The sequence below is a fragment of the Gobio gobio genome (genome assembly GCF_949357685.1).
Source record: "Gobio gobio genome assembly, chromosome: 17".
Taxonomy (NCBI): domain Eukaryota; kingdom Metazoa; phylum Chordata; class Actinopteri; order Cypriniformes; family Gobionidae; genus Gobio; species Gobio gobio.
In genome coordinates, this window is record NC_137110.1 from 37641562 (window position 1) to 37660938 (window position 19377).

At 40.8% G+C, this 19377-nt stretch overlaps 1 protein-coding gene across 1 annotated transcript in view; it reads left to right on the forward strand.

Annotated features, from left to right (window-relative positions):
• Nucleotides 1-250: 250 nt before the first annotated feature.
• The window catches only part of bmpr2a (bone morphogenetic protein receptor, type II a (serine/threonine kinase)), a 36998-nt gene continuing 17871 nt past the window's right edge, over nucleotides 251-19377 (forward strand). Inside the window, exon 1 of the mRNA XM_079841247.1 lies at nucleotides 251-1127. Coding sequence (XP_079697373.1) covers nucleotides 1052-1127 — 76 coding nt within the window. The 5' untranslated portion in view covers nucleotides 251-1051. The remainder of the gene's footprint in view (nucleotides 1128-19377) is intronic.

The following is a 19377-nucleotide window of genomic DNA, read 5'->3' on the forward strand; positions in this document are numbered from 1 at the left end:
GTATATATCTATGTATATACACATTTTTAATTATATAGGCCTAAGAGAACAGTGAATATGACGTTACTAAATTAAATTTAAATGATAATTTTGACAATAGGCCTATAGTTAATTTATACGATACATTAACTTACATATTTTTATTGTTATCCATTTAATTTTAAAGCTGGACATTTAATGGACACCTTAAATTACAGGTCTGCTCTAATGGCAGTGTGTATTTATTGTCAGCCTTGATATTTTTCTTCAGTCTTCATATGGTGTCATTCTATCAGTCTGCCGCGTGAGGGAGCTTCACCTCTATTCTCTTATAAATCGGCCCCCACATCGAACAATCGGATCCCGGAGACAAATCTGAAGACGAGGCGTTTCCAGTCGCTGTCTTGTCTGCTGTGTCTTCCTGGCCGTCTTCTGTTGCCGTTCCCCTTGTTTGAACCGCGGAGGAAAACGCTAAACGGACAGTTTCCCAGCTCAATGGATCATAGAAACAGAGAAAAATCCTGAAACGAAGATCAAAAGATAACGAACGCGAGGAATATGACGACGAATGGACATTTTAATAGTCGGCAGTCACGAAACGGATGTTTCCCTGTCCAGAAACTGTGTGCTACCATCGAGGAGACTCGGTCTCGGGATGTCCCATATAACTGCGCTAAACTCTGATTAGGCAAATGTATTGGGCGCGTGCTTCGGAACAAAGGGAAAACAAAGTTTGATGTGATTTGTTCATTTGGGTTGTTACTACAGTCACAGACTCTCAGTAGTCAGATTTCACAGTCATCAGCTGGTTACATTTGATGCTTCCTGCTGAAGGAAAAAAACCCACTGAAGGTTAACGCTAAGACCGTTAAGTTTTTATACTATTTTACGCCATTCTAATATGATGAACAACTTGCTTTTGATGCTGTATTGAAAAAAAATGTGTGATGCTGGACTCTCCAAAGCACAAATACTATTGCCTGCCTGCACTCTGAAGCATAGACAGCTATACAAGTAACAGAGAATAAATCAGAATATATTGTCTTTGAAGAGGAGGAGAAAAGAAAAAAACATGGCAGTTGAAGGCCGAATAACAAGTCTTGACGTTGGACTGATTGCAATGGTGGTTCTTCTGGGTCCTGTGGCTGGTAAGTACGGTTAACACATAGTAGCAATATTAAATATCATAGAATTACAGTAAAATTGCAGTTCCACACCCTAGTTTCCCAAATCCCTCCATATCCTCTCCAAGTGAAGGCGTAATTAATTGTACAGTGTGTGTGTGTGTGTGTGTGTGTGTGTGTGTGTGTGTGTGTGTGTGTGAGTGTGACCTGCCACTTTGTGGTGAATTCACTACCACCCACATCCATCAGGAACTCTTCATTTCCTGAGTGTGTTTGTTTGTGTGTTTGTGGATAAGTAACAAAGCGAAAAGATGTTTGTGAGTCAGTAAAACCACACATTTTGTGTCTGTGGATGTGTATATAAATGTGTGCATCTGTATCTGTGTGTAGGTGTGCATTTGTGTCCATTTAAATATAATTTCTCTCTTTATGTATGTTTGCGTATGTGTGTGTGTGTGTGTGTGTGTGTGCGCGCGCTCTCTCTCTGGCACCAGCCCCTGAGCTGCAGTGGAGCTACTGAGCATCACACAGATAAGATAAGAGCTGACCCTGCTCACGGTTCATGAGGGGAGAATAAAGGCTAAACACTGATTAGCCGTTAAGACAAGCATGAAACTTAATTTCACATCTTGCGGTTTGGTTAAAAGGACACATTATGGCTTGCAGATTGGCTGCTTCCACAGCTAACCCTGCAGTCTGACCATCGAGGATGGAACCAGAGCCAAATATCTGCTAAGACAGATATCAGCGTACAGAACGCTAAAAGCTTGCTTATGTCCACTTCAGATCTGAGCCAGCCTCAGATTTGTTGCTATATGGTGCTATAAAAATAGAACTTGTGATTGTTTAAATCCTTTTAATTCGGAGTTTGTGGGGAGTTTACAATATGTAGAACAATTAAGTATTATTTTTATTTGCACACAATGTTAACTAAATGATTATTAGACACCAGGATAAAAACCATACGTATGATGAATCAGGTATGTCATCAGATACTAAAACCATTAAAAATTATTTTTGGTAGTTGAAATAAAGCTGAAATGGAATATATATTAGATCCACCCATTCATTCTCCAAAGAGATTCACTGGGATGCTGGAGTCTATCCCAGCGTGAATGGCCAGTACATTTCAGGGCTATTAACATTAGATGAAAAACATAAACGTAGATGCCTCGGCCACTAGCTAAAATACTACTAAAACGAAAAAAAATAAATTATTAATAAAAAAGAGCACATAACAAAATTACTTTAACCTATATTAAAATGAAAACTTAACATACACTAGTATAAATAATACTAAAATAACACTGTTATGAATATTGTATATTGTCTGTCACTAGGGTGTTTTTACACCTAGTTTGTACTTCAAGTGATCTTGAGCTTGTGTATTTGTGAATAACACAAATGACCTTAGATACATCTTTACGGTTTCGCAACCAGAGGGCCGGGGCCCCACGTAAAATGATTTAAAGGGGACATATTATGCTCATTTTAATATGTCTCAGATGTCCCCAGAATGTGTATTTGAAGTTTCAGCTCTAAATACCACACAGATCATTTATTATTCCATGTTGTAAATGCCCGTTTTTGAGTGGAAGGAAAAACGTTCTGTTTTCATGCATATACCTTTAAATGCAAAATGAGCTGCTGCTCCCCACACCACTTTCCAGAAGAGGGCGGAGTTCGTGCCTCGGATACTCTGCCAAAACGAAAACATCTGTATAGTTTTGATTAGGGCTGCCCCCTAATAGTGTATTTACTGTTAGTCGACTAGAAGAGGCTTGGTCCAAAATTTTATTAATCAGTTAGTCGCAGAAAAAAAAACTCCACAGGAAGTGGCTAAATCAAGCAGGCTGTGATGGACAGATCATTAACGGCAGGAAATCCAAAAATTTGCCTATTATTCATTGACCTCAAATATGGCTTAACACTTGAAACATCCAACTTTACAAGTCTACTCGCTCTAATTTGAACCTAGATAAATGTGTGCTATGATTAGGCGCATATCCAAGTGTTTGTATGGAGAGCACACTTACTTAGTTTTTGGTCATATAGATAAGTATTGCTAACTGTAAAGGGTCTACTTTTATTTCTGTAAAAACTCACAATAACAAATGAAGAAAGTAGGGCTGTGCGATATTGAAGAAAAATGCGATATGCGATATCCTTGTTAAATAATGTGATATTCGACATGCGATACGATATTGCTTTAAGTGTGTAAAATCTATTTCTTTCCCCAACTGATATCTTTCACTTAAAGCGTAACCGACTGTGTTTACATGAATACTCGTCAAGACAGCCATTTTGACATAACTGTGTGTGCATTTGACAGTTCAAGTGTGTAACAAGACATGAAAAATGCGTATACTTGCCTCACAGACATGAGAAATATATCTATAGAAAGCTTGAAATGTTAAGCTATTGTCAACCAATTCTAGACGTGGAAAACAAATATTCTCAGATTATGTAATATGTTTGAAACGCACATACAGGCAGAGATGACGAGTCACCATCGTCAACTTAATGTCTAGTGTCTACAGCAGAAAACATTATCAATAAATTATTAAAATGTTAAGTCCTACTGTTTTTTCCTGACACTCATAATCATTACGTTTGCCGGTGTGCTGTGGCAAGCTTAATGCTTGAGCACTGATTAGGCTATGTATTATATAGGCGATAGGCCAAATAAGGCTCATTATTATAATTTATGGCTTATTAATATAAACGCGTAATTAGACTAATCGCTCAAATGAACGACTACAAGTCGACTAAAAAAATCTTTCGAAACACGCACAGAAAGCTGGCTGTCAGACGGCACGTCGCATGAGTATCAAACAAAGTTGTCTTTCACGTCTTATTGAGCTTAAACTGTCAAATACGCACATAGTTATGTCAAAAACACACAAGTTCACATAAACACAGTCGGTTATGTCTGTGGACGTAAACAGCAAGTAAAGAAATCACATGTGTATATTAGATCTATGTGTTAAAGTGAAAGCAGCATAATATATACAGCACCTACTGCGGTATATGTTGTTGATATGAATCAAACAACAGAAGAAAAACAGAAAATCACTCACTGCTCTTGATTGAATAACTTTAGTAGCTTTATTAAGAACATATTTCTTACTTGAATGCTTTGGTGAGGAGATAAACATGGCAGACTTTGTACAGCTCACTCAGGACCGGATCTATGCTAATAGGGCAGAGTCAGCTGTCGTGGCCTGTGCAATGTGATGTCACATTGCATACAAAATGCAAACAGCTTATTCTGAGACACTGCTTATGATTTATGGGGATTAAATATACAGGGAGTGCAGAATTATTAGGCACGTTGATTTTCTGATCATATTTTTTTTCCAGGCACATTTGACCAATTCCAAACCACAGTAATCCTAATAACTACTATTGATTTAGTATTTAATAATGTATAAGTGATATATAATTGTTCATGAAGGCTGGAAATGAAAATCACCTTATATTCAGGTGTGCAGAATTATTAGGCATGTTTTCTTTTACAGATAAATTGAGCCAAAAAAGAGATTTAACTCAGACTGAAAAGTCAAAAAGTATTAAATGCCCATGAGAAGGATGCAATACTAATGCAATACTAGACATTGCAGTTAAGGCATGACCATTGGACAGTGAAATGCTCGTTGGGTCAGCAGGATCTGACAAAAGTGGTGAAGAAAAGACACCAGTTAACTGCAAAAGAATTAAGAATTAAGGTGAAAAATTCAGGGTGAAACCATCAGGAACCCTTTAGTCTCCAGCGCCACCATTTTCCAGAGCTGCAACCTACCTGGAGTCTCCAGAAGTGCAAGGTGTCAGGATCTCAGAGACTTCAGTTAGGTAAAGAATCCTAAAAAATGACCCCCACTAGATAAGAATCATAAGCTGAAGTGTTGTAAAATACATGAAGCCTGCTTTTTTATAGACTTTATAGGTTTTATAGGTTGAGAGTGACTCTTGAAGGACCAGCACCACATCCTCTAGTACCACTGTTTGAAGAATTCATCTTCCAGAATCTGGCAGTACGTTTTGGGAGTTCATTTTAGTCCATCCTGAAGTCCGTTTTGCAGAGATGGACTAAAAATGAACTCCCAAAACGTACTGCCAGATTCTGGAAGATGAATTCTTCAAACAGTGGTACTAGAGGATGTGGTGCTGGTCCTTCAAGAGTCACTCTCAACCTATCTGTCCATAAAGCCTATAAAAAAACCTTCTTCATGTATTTTACAACACTTCAGCTTGTGATTCTTATCTAGTGGGGGTCATTTTTTAGGATTCTTTACCTAACTGAAGTCTCTGAGATCCTGACACCTTGCACTTCTGGAGACTCCAGGTAGGTTGCAGCTCTGGAAAATGGTGGCGCTGGAGACTAAAGGGTTCCTGATGGTTTCACCCTGAATTTTTCACCTTAATTCTTAATTCTTTTGCAGTTAACTGGTGTCTTTTCTTCACCACCTGTTTTTGTCAGATCCTGCTGACCCAACGAGCATTTCACTGTCCAATGGTCATGCCTTAACTGCAATGTCTAGTATTGCATTAGTATTGCATCCTTCTCATGGGCATTTAATACTTTTTGACTTTTCAGTCTGAGTTAAATCTCTTTTTTGGCTCAATTTATCTGTAAAAGAAAACATGCCTAATAATTCTGCACACCTGAATATAAGGTGATTTTCATTTCCAGCCTTCATGAACAATTATATATCACTTATACATTATTAAATACTAAATCAATAGTAGTTATTAGGATTACTGTGGTTTGGAATTGGTCAAATGTGCCTGGAAAAAAAATATGATCAGAAAATCAACGTGCCTAATAATTCTGCACTCCCTGTATGTTTAGACATAACATTTAATTTAGCATAATAGATCCCCTTTAAAATAAGACAAAACAAGAAAACAAAAATTGCATTTATTGCCATTTCTAACAAATATACAGAAAAATCCACTATGCAACAAAAAAGAAAGAGAAAAAGTAGGAACATTCTGATATTTTTCTTTGAAGAACTAGGATTTCCCATTGACTTGATCAACCTGGATATATAAGGAAGCCTAATTTTAAAAGTGTGGTTTCTAAACCTGGGAAAGTGTAATGTAATTTAATGATGATGATGATAAAACTGTATTTATAAGGGGAAATGTAGGCGTTAAAGCAGCATAAAAGCAGGACAAAAACAAATATAACACTTGAGAAGACCAAAAAAACATCTTACATCTATAAATTCCAACGATAAATTATGTAGGAAGACCAAAAGGGGCATTATAACTGATATACCATTGAATATAAATGAAAAATATTTAAATAAATAAATAAATATCGTAAATATAATTATATGGGTAAATATACTATCCTAAAAATTATTAATGGTAGTGTCAATACTTAGATATGTGGATATTAAAAAGTCTAGCTGTTGTCTGAACAAAGGATTTCCAGTAACGCTCCTTCTTACACCAGGGGTGCGACAGTCTCTGACTAAAGGAGCTACCTAAGCCCCAAATGTCTCGTACAGGGGGTGTGAGGGGTTGTTCAGGATGTTTGATAGCTTAGCCAACATCCTCCTCTCACCCACCTTCTCCACTGAGTCCAGAGGACAGTCCATAATAGAACTGGCCATCCTAATCATTTTGTCGAGCCTTGTCTTATCCTTCTCTGTGATTCCACCACTCCAGTAGACCACAGCATAAAAAATGACTGATGCTACTATCATATCATAAAAAGTTTTCAGTAATGTCCTACACACCCCAAAGGACCTCAGTCTCCTCAACAAATGGAGGCGACTTTGGCCCTTCCTATACAGAGCACTCATGTTGTCTGATCAGTCCAATTTATTGTTTATATGAACACCCAAATTCTTGGGTAAAACATTTTTTTACTAAAATATTTTGTCTAGAAAAAAAAAATCACAGTCTTTGAATATTGTTGTGGACAGTGGAGGACCTCGGAGTCAAAAAGGTTGAGAAGCACTGCTCTAAAATTACCCAAAGATGAACCATACTCAGACCACCTCTCGAGTGCTTTTCATATTTTAGAATGCACAATATAGGACATAGGGATTCATAGTCAAAATTCATGTAACCCCATGAAACAAAGTTGGTATGAAAACACCCTATGATTTTCCACTTTGCTTCAGTGCGTTCTAGTCAAGTTTCATTTTGAAACTTACTACATTTTTCCACCAAACCTGAGTGTGTTTGTCTGTGTGTGCACTTTCCTCCCCTATAATTCTTCTTTTGCATGTGACAGTAATTTTGTGTGCTTCCTGAAATAGTCATTCCATTCCATAGTGTGGGATTGTCTGGGTTTTTGTGTGGTTTTGTGAGTGTTTGTGTATTTATACACCACTCATTGGAACTTGTATAACCCCAGCAGGACAATAAATGTCATGTTGCCATAGAAGAGGTTGTGTATTTGTTTCTGTGAGATGTGAAGCATTGAGACAATGTCCTTTCAGTTGTGTAGTTCTGATTTGTTCTGTGCTCTCTGTAGTATGTTGATAAGGGTGGCTTATCTCTGAAAATGCTTTGTTTACATACCAAGGTTTAAAAGAATATTTCACTCCAAAACGAATTTGTCATTTACTCATGCCCATCTCATTCCAATTTCATATCATTTTCTTTTTCTGTGAAAGAGTGTGATCTCCAGTTTTGCATAGGAAAGTGGATGATCAGTCAAATCGGCTGTGTGTTAAGTTGACATAAAAGTGAACCTGGTTCCCAGTTTTCATTCTATTCCTGGTGTCGAAAGTGGACTCAGATCTCAAAATAAAGTAATGGATATGGAGCGCTTTGCTTTTTGAATGCAAAATATAGTCAAAAGGGATTTGATTCGCTTTAAAGTTCATTTGGACTATTCACATTTAAAAAAATCCATGTGATTTTTCTTTTTTTCCTTTGCAAAACGCAAATCTTTGGTTGAATATCGCAAAACGCAAATCTTTGGCAGAATATCAAAGTTTTGCATATGGAAGTGGATGATCAGTAAAACAGCTTATCGGCCTGTATGTATGTTAAGCAGACCAACCTAAGAACCCAGTTCCTTTTTACATTCATTCTGTTCCTGGACTTTAGATTGGACTCAGATCTCAAAATAAAGTGAACAATGGAGCACTCCATAAAATGATCATAAATGTACGGTAGTCCAAACGACTTGTGCACAATATTCCAAGTTTTCTGAAGCCATACCATAACTTTGTGTGAGTAACAAACTGGTAATAATGTATTAATGATTTAAAAAAAACTGGATTAAAAGTTAAAATTCTGTACAATACTGATAAGGCAATTATGTTCATGTAATGGCTGATATTAAATAATGGCAGATATTAAATTCTATACTATTTTGTCTAAATAAAGTAAAAACTAAAATCATGTAAAAAATCAACACTGGGTCTTTGGAAAAATGTGCATCTATCTACATTTTTCAAAACTACTAAAACGTACCTACAGTTGTGTTCAAATAAATAGTGCATTAATAAAAATGAATAAAGTATATAGAATTAGGCCTTAGTTCAATTAAGGAATTTAAATATCTTTTATAAACGTGCCTTAGAAAAAACATTACAGGTGTGCATCTTGAGACAAACCAATGGCAGTAGGGATGCACCGAAATGAAAATTCCTGGCCGAAACCGAAAACCGAAAAATAGGAAACCAAGGCCGAAAGCCGAAAACCGAAACACCGAAATAAATTATGCCAATTATTAGTACCATTGCATTTATGGCTATGACTGTGTACTAACTTTACTAAAATCAAGGCATTGCAATTGCATAAATTAATATTAAAGTTTCAAAGAATAAATCAATTACAAATTATGCCAATATTTATTTAGCACATTGCAACAATGCACAGTATAAAATAAAATTCAAACTAAAATGTTTAACTTGACCCCACTCATTTGTACATTAAATAATAATGTACAGGCCTACAGAAAGGTTTTAAAATTAAATGTTCTCTCATAAAAACAAAGTGCATTTAGGTTTAGTGCATTTCAAATTTTTCTCTGTAGGACTACTACAAGAAAGTGCATTCAGAGCAAGTGCAACTGCTTAAAGATACAACTATTTTCTCTGTAGGCCTTCAACATAATAGTGTATCAAAACAAAGCCATAGCCCATATGTTAACTGTAGAATAGGGATAGCGGTGCACAAAACTGACGGTTCGGTACAGCAGTTTTACAAAATGGCTTTTTTATTTATTTTTATTGGTTTACTGAAAAAATAGTATCTGTCCTTAAATGAATTAAATTATAACTAAAAGTTTATTGAATATATTGCTCTAGTCTAAACTATATATCGAGCCCTTACTTGCACATTAATATTAAAGGTTAACAACAGAGCCCAAACTATTAGCCTAAATTCAGTTGCTATGTATTTTTAGGTCTAATAATCAACACTCAAATAACATAGTACACAAACATGTAAACTTCACATAAGGCAGTTTTTGCAATAACTTCTAAATCTAATTATAAAATAGTTTATCCAATTCGTTGTTGAAATCATTTATACACAGTGTCTGTCATTTTATTTAAACATAGGCTACATGAAATAATCAATATATCATTAACAGGTTAAGTAGAATATAATGAATATAACGGCTAATATAGGTCATATATTTAGTGAAAGAGTTGTTCTGTTTCATTCCTCCTGACCGCCAGAGGCGGTGCTAAGCACTAGTGGATAATCGCTGCGCCAGCTCGATAGGTCAAGAAAATTATAACAACAAAGTCACGTCATGACGCAGACCGAGACGCGAGGATATAATCCCCAGCAGCTCGGTGCCCAGCCTCTTTCGCTTTCTCGCTTATGATAGGTCATTATTTCGCGCTGTCCTGTACAGTTTACCTGAGTTGCGAGGATTCGCCCTCCTAAACTGTGACAGCACGCTCAACGCTATCTTCGGGACGGATATCTCGGATTCCATTTCTACGTGAGTGCATACTATTATATTTTATTGTTGTGTCGGCGATACCCTGTGCTTCACGGTACTACCGGTGGCTGGTTTCGACCGCGCTTGGGTAGCGTTTTCACCGCAAACCTATATATTATTATTTTACATTTTACTATCTTGGACGTTATAATCTTCCGGTTCTATCCGAAGATTTGAGGGACGTCTGACCTCCGGAGTGGGTGTTATTACAGTTCTGAGTGCCTACGGTGCTACCGAGGACGCGTTATTGACGGAGTCATGGATCATAGCCCTCTCATCCCCGTTTCAAGCTGCAGATTGTGTCCGAATTCGATGCTTCCCGACGACGGACATGATGTATGCCCATCTTGCTTTGGGATTCAACATTTGAAGGAGGCTCTAACTGATCCGTGTTTGCATTGTAGTATGCTACCACTGTCAGAAAGACAGCTTCGCTTGGCTGAATTAGACACTAACTCACCTGTTAGTCTTGCGCAACAGCCGCGACGCGCTCAAAAGCGCTGTGCTTCGGCAGCTGCTGGCGCTCCACCGAGTAAGAAAAAATCTTCACGACAGACGGAAACTTCAGAACATATGTTATCGAAGACTGTGGCTACTCTCTCTTCAGAAATGATGGAGATGAAACGTCTTCTTCAGTCTCTTCAACCCCCAACGCTAACCACCCATACTGGGAACACACCAGTGGATGAGAGTGATTTCCAACCCTCAAACGATATGGATATGGATTTGGACGCTCTCTCCATGAGCGCGTCTAATTCACATTTTCTCGATGCAGAGTTGGCGGAACCTGCCACGCAACCCACCCTCCCACATGATGTTTTTTCCAACCTGTCAGCTACAGGTGGTTCGAGTGGTGGGTCTGTACATTCATCGGGCGCAGGCCCATCTTCTCCAGATGATATTTTATCTATTCTGCAGATGGCTGTGGCTCGTTTGGGTCTTGACGAATCACCTGTGCAGCCCGTTCAAGCCAATGTGTTTTTCAGACAAGCTGCTGGTAGTAATGTGTTTGCAATGCCACCATGCAAGGACTTTGTGACAGAATTCTCCAGTGCACTTACAAGTCCTAACGTACCTAGAAGAAGATCAAAGACAGCCCGCACACTGGCTTCAATGGCCGAAGCTGACTCCATTGGTGTAGGACGGGCTCCTGAAATTGAACAGCCAGTAGCAGCACTGGTGGTATCACCGGATGAGGCTTTAAGAGGCAATGTACGCTGCCCAAGCGCGCAGTGTGGATGTACTGACTCTTTCCTAAAGAAGGCATATGAGTCTGTAGCATATATAACGAGGGCTGAGAATACTATCTGCCAGCTACTTCTTGCCTGTAATAATACGTTGGAGTCCGCGAGCGTGGATGCTTCCATTCCTCGGTTCTTACAGACGGCTCTGCTGACTATGGGTCATGTGACGCGGGAACTTGGTACACTTTCATCGACCCTTCTAACAGCCAGGCGCCAGGTATGGCTTGCCCAGGCAAGGTTATCTGAAGATTGTAAAAAGACGCTGAGAGAACTGCCAATTGTACCGGGACACCTTTTCGGCCCCAATGTTTCTGAGGTATTGGAGAAGAGAATGAAGTTGTCAGAAGCAACACGACAACTAACTCAAGTACCACGGGCACCACCGTTTAGGATGCCATTGGCTCCGGCTCACCCACGCTACCACGGCTCAGAGCAACGAGTGCGTCAACACAATGTTCATCAGTTTCAAGCACCACAGCGTCATAGAGAGACTGAACAGGCTCAGGGACCCCGCCCTTTTCACCGTCACCGTCAGGGGGGGCCACGTCAGCGCCCCCCCACAGGTCCTAAAACCAGAGGCCAAAAACCCTGAAGCTATGGGGCCGGCAGTCGGTCGTTTTACAGTGCAACACCTAGATTACTGGGAAAATTCAGTGTCCGACCCCTGGGTTCTGGCAACCTTGAACAGGGGATACACTCTGCAGTTCCGACGCCGGCCTCCCAAGTTTTCAGGAATCATTCGGACAGTTGTCAAAGATACAAACAGTTCAAAGGCCCTTTCCTTAGAAATTCATTCACTGTTGCTGAAAGGAGCCATAGAAAAAGTTCCTCCCCTCAGTCAGAGGGACGGGTTTTACTCCATGTACTTCCTTGTTCCGAAAAAGGACGGCAGTTTTCGGCCAGTTCTGGATCTGAGACGCCTAAATGTGTTTTTAAAGTCTCTTCCTTTCCGAATGTTACGCACGGTCGATGTTCTTCGATCTGTGACGAAAGGAGACTGGTTTGTGAGCGTGGATTTGAGGGATGCTTACTTCCATGTTCCCATTGCTCCCCACCACAGGAAGTTCCTAAGATTCAGTTTTCAGGATCAAGCCTATCAATTCAGAGTCCTACCATTCGGTCTATCTCTTGCTCCTCGCGTTTTCACAAGATGCATGAGTGCAGCCCTGTCTCCCCTTTGGTCCAAGGGCATGAGGATTCTGCCCTATTTAGACGATTGGCTGCTTTGTGCCCCAACAAAACAACATGCTATTCGCAACACCAAGGTTGTGCTGGAGCATATTCAGAGGCTGGGTCTAACTGTGAACGACACAAAGAGTCATCTGGTCCCAGAGCAAACTCTAACCTTCATAGGTATAACACTCAACTCCATCACAATGTCTGCCACATTGTCCCAAGCTCGGACGGACAAGATTTGTCAGCTACTGACTCGTTTCCGTCTGGGAACAAAAGTTTCTTATGGTGTCCTTCTGCAACTAATGGGGATGTTAGCTGCCGCCACATCCGTGATTCCCTTGGGCTTGCTTCACCTCAGGCCCCTTCAGAGGTGGAGCAACAGCTTGGGGTTGGACTCAGCAAGACACCGTCATCGCATGATTTCCGTTTCTCCTGCTTGTACCCGTGCACTGAGACCCTGGAAACGAGTGACGTTTCTGAGAGCCGGAGTGCCTCTAGGGGTGGTGCCCTCCCGTCGAGAAGTGATCACAACCGATGCTTCTCTAACAGGATGGGGGGCAACTTGGAGTCAGAGGGGAATCAGTGGTCACTGGTCACCAAGGGAAGCCTTAGAACATATCAACATCTTGGAACTGAAGGCAGTGTACTTAGCTCTACTACACTTCTTACCAAATCTGGTGGGTCGTCACGTGCTTGTCCGTTCCGACAACACGTCAACGGTTTTTCACTTGAACCATCAGGGCGGCACCAGGTCACTTGCGTCTCTATAGCTAACTCGCAAGATCCTTACATGGTCTCAGGGCCGGCTAGCTTCGTTAAGGGCAGTTCATCTCCCAGGATCAGACAATCAAGTGGCGGATGCTCTGTCCAGGGATCTACTGCTCCCGGGGGAATGGAGACTTCACCCGGACGTGGTGCAGTTGATTTGGCAGCGGTTTGGCAAGGCGGAGGTCGACCTGTTTGCATCAGAACTGACCACTCATTGCCGCTGGTGGTTCGCGAGAGCCGAGAAGTCCAGCCCATTGGGTCAGGATGCATTAGCCCATGAGTGGCCGAGCTGCCTTTTGTATGCGTTTCCCCCTTTTCCACTTCTGTGGGAAACACTGCACCGAATATACCTATGCAAGCACAGGGTGCTGTTGGTGGCACCTCGATGGCCAGCCAGGCCATGGTTTCCCCTCCTTCTGAGTCTACTACAGGGCGAGCCGTGGCAGCTTCCCGTCAGAAGGGACCTCCTTTCTCAGATGCACGGCCGTGTTTGGCACCCAGACCCGTTTCGCCTTCAGCTCTGGGTCTGGCCGTTAGGCCTAGTTCACAGTTAATGGCTTGTGAACCAGCAGTAGTGAACACCATCAGCAACGCTAGGGCTCCTTCAACACGACAGATTTATGCTGCTCGTTGGAGGATCTTTTCTTCTTGGTGTGGGGATCAAGGAATTGTCCCAGTTCACTGTACTGTGCTAAAAATTTTGAGTTTCTTGCAGCATCTGTTAGATGACAACAAGGCGGCCTCCACTTTAAAAGTTTATGTTGCTGCCATATCTGTTTATCACGACCCAGTTGATGGTGCTTCATTGGGGTCTCATAACCTTGTTTGCAGTTTTTTGAAGGGAGCGAGGCGTTTAAAACCTGTTCGTTCTACTCCCTTTCCGGTCTGGGACTTACCGCTTGTTCTAGAGTCCCTTTGTTCACCACCATTTGAACCACTGGCTGTTGCGGATATTAAGTGGTTGTCATTAAAAATGTCATTTTTGTTGGCCGTCGCTTCCACTAAACGTGTTGGTGAGCTTCATGCTCTATCAGTGAGTGAACTGTGCTTACGCTGGTTGCCAGAGGATTCCGGGGCCATTCTTCGACCCAATCCAGCTTTTCTCCCTAAAGTTTTGTTACCACAATTTGTGAATCAGTCTATTCATCTGGCTGCTTTTCAACCGCCTTCCACTCACTCAGGGACAGATGGGGGAAGGTCTCATCTTCTGTGTCCTGTACGAGCTTTAAAGTGCTATGTTAATTCTACCGCTTCTTTCAGACAGACGGATCAGTTGTTTGTTTGTTACGGTGAAGTACGCAAGGGTGCGCCTTTGTCCAAACAGAGACTATCACGCTGCATTGTTGAAACGATAAAGTCGGCGTATAGCAAATCTCATCAGCCCTTACCAGCAGGTGTTACTTGTCACTCCACTAGGGCAGTCTCATCGTCTTGGGCTGCTTTTCGGGGAGTTTCCTTGGCAGATGTATGCGAGGCTGCTACCTGGTCTTCTCCATGTACCTTCGCAAGGTTCTACAAGGTTAATGTTGCTGCTTCCCATGATGTGAGCTCTGCAGTCCTTCTGGAGCAACCCTGATGTTGCAGGTGGGTGGCATTCCTCATGACTGTGTTGATATGTGTCATCCACTAGTGCTTAGCACCGCCTCTGGCGGTCAGGAGGAATGAAACAGAACGCTAGTTACGTATGTAACTGTGGTTCTGTGAATTCCGGATGACCGCCAGAGTTCCTTGTCATTCGGAATGCGCGAGAAAGCATTCCGAGGCTGGGCACCGAGCTGCTGGGGATTATATCCTCGCGTCTCGGTCTGCGTCATGACGTGACTTTGTTGTTATAATTTTCTCGACCTATCGAGCTGGCGCAGCGATTATCCACTAGTGCTTAGCACCGCCTCTGGCGGTCATCCGGAATTCACAGAACCACAGTTACATACGTAACTAGCGATTTCTCTAGTGAACTAACAGATGTGGACACTGAGGTGCCTGAGGTAAATGATGCTACATGACTGTTTAGTTTACAGCAGTTATATTGAGGTCTTTCCGCCGATGAAACACTGATGGAGCGATTACACCAAATATGATACGTGACAGTAAGTTGTAATGTATCCTCAACACACCTTAGATGTTCATTCATGTTTATTCTTAAGGAAGAGATGATCGATCGCGCTCACAGATGATCGCGTTCACGCGCGCGCCCCGCCGCCAGATTGAAGTGTGTTCCGCGCTTAAAACATGCCCACTGTTAAAGATTGCGTTCGGTTTCACAGTGAAGTCTGTTCCTCTTCTCATCGAGAACATGAGCTCTCGCTGTCAGCGCTTGTGCATGGAGCAGACGTGGGTGTTTCTCAGATATACTGAAACACGTCCACACCGCAGACATGTTGCTTCAGACAAGCACGTGCAGGTCGCGGTTTCTGTTTGCGTCATCACAACATTTCGGCCGTGTTGTTTCGGTGATAAAAGTCTTTCGGCCGAAAACCGAAAATGCACTTTTGGCCCATTTTCGGCCGAAAATTTTCGGTGGCCGAATATTCGGTGCATCCCTAAATGGCAGTGATATATTTTAAGGTATCTCAGTGAAAGTTGCTTTCAGTTAAAACAGCTCAAACATGCATTTTAGTCTGGGACTAGCTTAAGCCTTGTCTGTGAAACCGGGGGTACATTTTTAAAGATTAAACTTCACTTTAAAGGATTTTTGAAAATAGGCTCATTTTCCAACTCCCCGAGATTTAAACAGTTGAGTTTTACCGTTCTCGAATCTATTCAGCCGATCTCCAGATCTGGCGGGAGCACTTGGAGCACATGAAAATAGCCCCCAGCACGCTCCCTGTGCAAGCAGGTTGTCACGTTGGTTATGTTGACGGAAGTTAGCCTATTTTCAGGTGCTGCGTAATATCATTGCGCCTGCTGCACCCATGGCACGGCAGCAAAGTAATTATTACGCAGGAATGAGAGTCTAGTTCCTAGCCATATCGGCCTAGAAAATCTCAACGTTTCATTTTCCGTCGGTCTTAGTACACAATGTAACTACAGAAGAGTCAAGTTTTAAATTGGAAAAATATTGAAACTCTTTGGTCATTTTTGAGCGAGATGCTAACGGTCTAATCTGATTCAATAATCTATGCTAAGCTTTGCTAAAAGAGTTACCGCCAGACCCAGAGATCGGCTGAATGGATTCGAAAACGGTGAAACTCAACTGTTTAACTTTAGGGGGGTTGTAAAATTAGTCTATTTTCAAAAATAGTGGCGTGTTCCTTTTAAATTACTGAACTAATATTTATTTGCATAACTGTCGTTTTTGCTAACTGCTGCGCATCTAACTATTTCAGCCCAGGATGAACAAACTACAGTTCCCGTGAATTTTGGGGTTTTGCTTCAGAAACTGCATTTTTAATGTCACCCCAGAAGTTTTCAATGGTGTTGAGGTCATGGGATTATCGGGCCACTCCATTACCTCAATCCTTTTTGCAGGCCCGTCGTGACAAGGCAGGCAAACCAAGCAATTGCTTGGGGCTCCGAGCTGGCCTGGACAACGACAGGTTAAGAATAAAATGCAACGACAAACGTGTGAGCACCCCTTTGATAGTCAATGCAGTAAAGTGCAATGACACTGTTATCGGGATCCCCCTCAAGGGGGCCCCTCTCAGTAGTGGCTGACAGCAGCCAGCCAACCACACGATCTCTGCTTCCGGCAAAATACAAAACCTCCTCGGCAGTCATCATGAAGTGGAATTATGCTTCAGGAAACCAGAAAAGAAAAAAAGAGAAAGGAAGGGGAGGATAAGAAAAAACAAGATAGTGGTAAGTGATAAATGACACTGGATAAAATAGCTCTACTTGTCTTGTACAAAAATGGAGTAATTTTGCAGCAGGTAGGCTAGCAAAAATTTGTTACCTGTAACTTACCTGCCTGACAAATGCTGCTTGTAACGAACAGTTAGTGCAACTTTTTTTTCGAACGGACGGAATATGTTTACATACTGTAATATGTTTTTTAACGGGATAAGGAAGACGCAGATCTGTTCCAGAATCACTGTTTATCGTATTTAATGACATTGCTATAGCTTTGTATGAACTGATGACAATCTGCATTGTTAAAAACGCTATATAAATAAAGTTGACTTGACTTGACTTTGTAATAGGTTTTGATGAAAGTGGCATAGCATGCTATACTAACTATTATTTATGCTATGCATAAATAACCTGGAATAGTTCATATAGCAGTCTATATTAACTATTATTATAAATATTTTTTAACCAGAAAGAGGCAGAGGAACATTATTTTTTCATAGCTTATCTTAATGTGCTAGTGTCGGGATATATACGGTAGTGACAGTTTATGCAAATATGACATTGTTCAAGATCCATTGGTAACTTATGAAAATAGTTACTTTATTCTGTGTGGCAATTTTTACACTGTTACATTTTGAAGTACAGTATCAGGACAACTTACTGGTACTGTTTATTAACTATTTAACAAGGTATTATAGTCATCTGTTGCAACTTTATAATAACCATCCAGATAATGTTTATTGACAGTTTACAAACCAACTAGTAACCCTTAACTAAGTGTTAGGAATATCTGGTCCGTCTATCTATGTAATGTTTATAGATGTTTTAAAAATGGTTTCTTAAAGGTTTAGAAAGATTTTTTTAATGGTTCAATGGTGTTTTTTTGCAAATGTTTAATTGTTGAAAATGTTCAAATTTTATGCACATTATATGCAACAGCAGTATTTGCACTGTAATTTTTATTTATTTATGCACAGTATCTGCAACAACAGTTTGCACTGTATACCTTTTTTATTTATATAAAGTGTGGGTGAACTTAAACTGTATGGCATATGCTGTGGTTCCTGTCGGCTTTGCGTGCGTGCGGGTGTGGGGGGTGTTATTGGGGGGGCCTCCATGTCCATTTTGCTTGGGGCCCCCAAATTCCTTCAAACGGCCCTGCCTTTTTGTTTGGAACCAAGATGTTGCTCGTTTACTCGTGTGTTTGGGGTTGTCGTTGTCTTGTTGAAAGACCCATTTCAGGGACATTTCCTCTTCGGCAAAGTGCAACATTATCTCTTCAAGTATTTTTGTATTCAAACTTATCCATGATCCCTGGTATGAGATAAATAGGTCCAACACCATAGTATGAAAAACATCCCCATACCATAATTTTTGTGCCATCATACTGTCTTTACAGTGTAATGTGGCCTGAATCCTGCCTGACGTACTGTCGATGACCACCAGACCATCAGTCCATAGAATGTAACGCCATTTCTCTTTGGGCCAATCGATGCGTTCCTTTGGCTAATTTTAACCGATTCTGCACATGCCAATTTTTCCAACAGTAGTGCTTTACGGAGGCTTCTTGCTGTTAACTTAGCTTTGATCAAGTCTTCTGACTGGAACAGTACTTACAGGTCATTTTAGATCATCTTTGATCTTTCTGGAGGTGATGATTGGCTGAATCTTTACCATTCTGACTATTTTTAAATCCATTTTTTACAGTAGTTGCTCATTTTCAGAGCAGTGTTTCAGGTTTTTGTTGCCATTTTAAAGCTTTTGAGATCATTTTAGCTGGGCACCCTATAATTTGTTACATTTATTTATAAGTTTTCCCCTCTCCATACAACTCCAATCAATCAAATTACGTTGCTCCTCTGAATAATGTTGGGAATGGCCCATTTTTCTTAGCACTTCAGAATATATTTTATAATAATGTGTGAAACATTTGCTTCCCTTCTTCCTTAATAAAGGACGATTAATGACACCTGTTTTGTGAGTGAATTATCTAATTAAACTTCACACTGCTATTATTTTGAAAACACCCCTTTCAATGAATGAGTCAGTCACTCAGAACATGTAACGTGCATGTCATGACGGTGTTGTTTTCCTATTACACTACTACATTTACAAGTCAATTATTTGCAATGCAGAAATATCAGTACTACTAATAACAGTGGTTCATCAGGTTACTGATTTTGTACTGCTATTTTTTTAACTCAGTATCTATCAAAAGTGTTCCAAGGAAGAAACAGTGGTGAACCGGTGACAAGGTCATGGCATGGGCAGCCATTGTGGCGGAGTGAAGGCTGGCCCGTGTGGTCCGATCAAACAGACTAGCTACTGTAGCTCAAATTGCTAAAGAAGTTAATGCTGGTTCTGA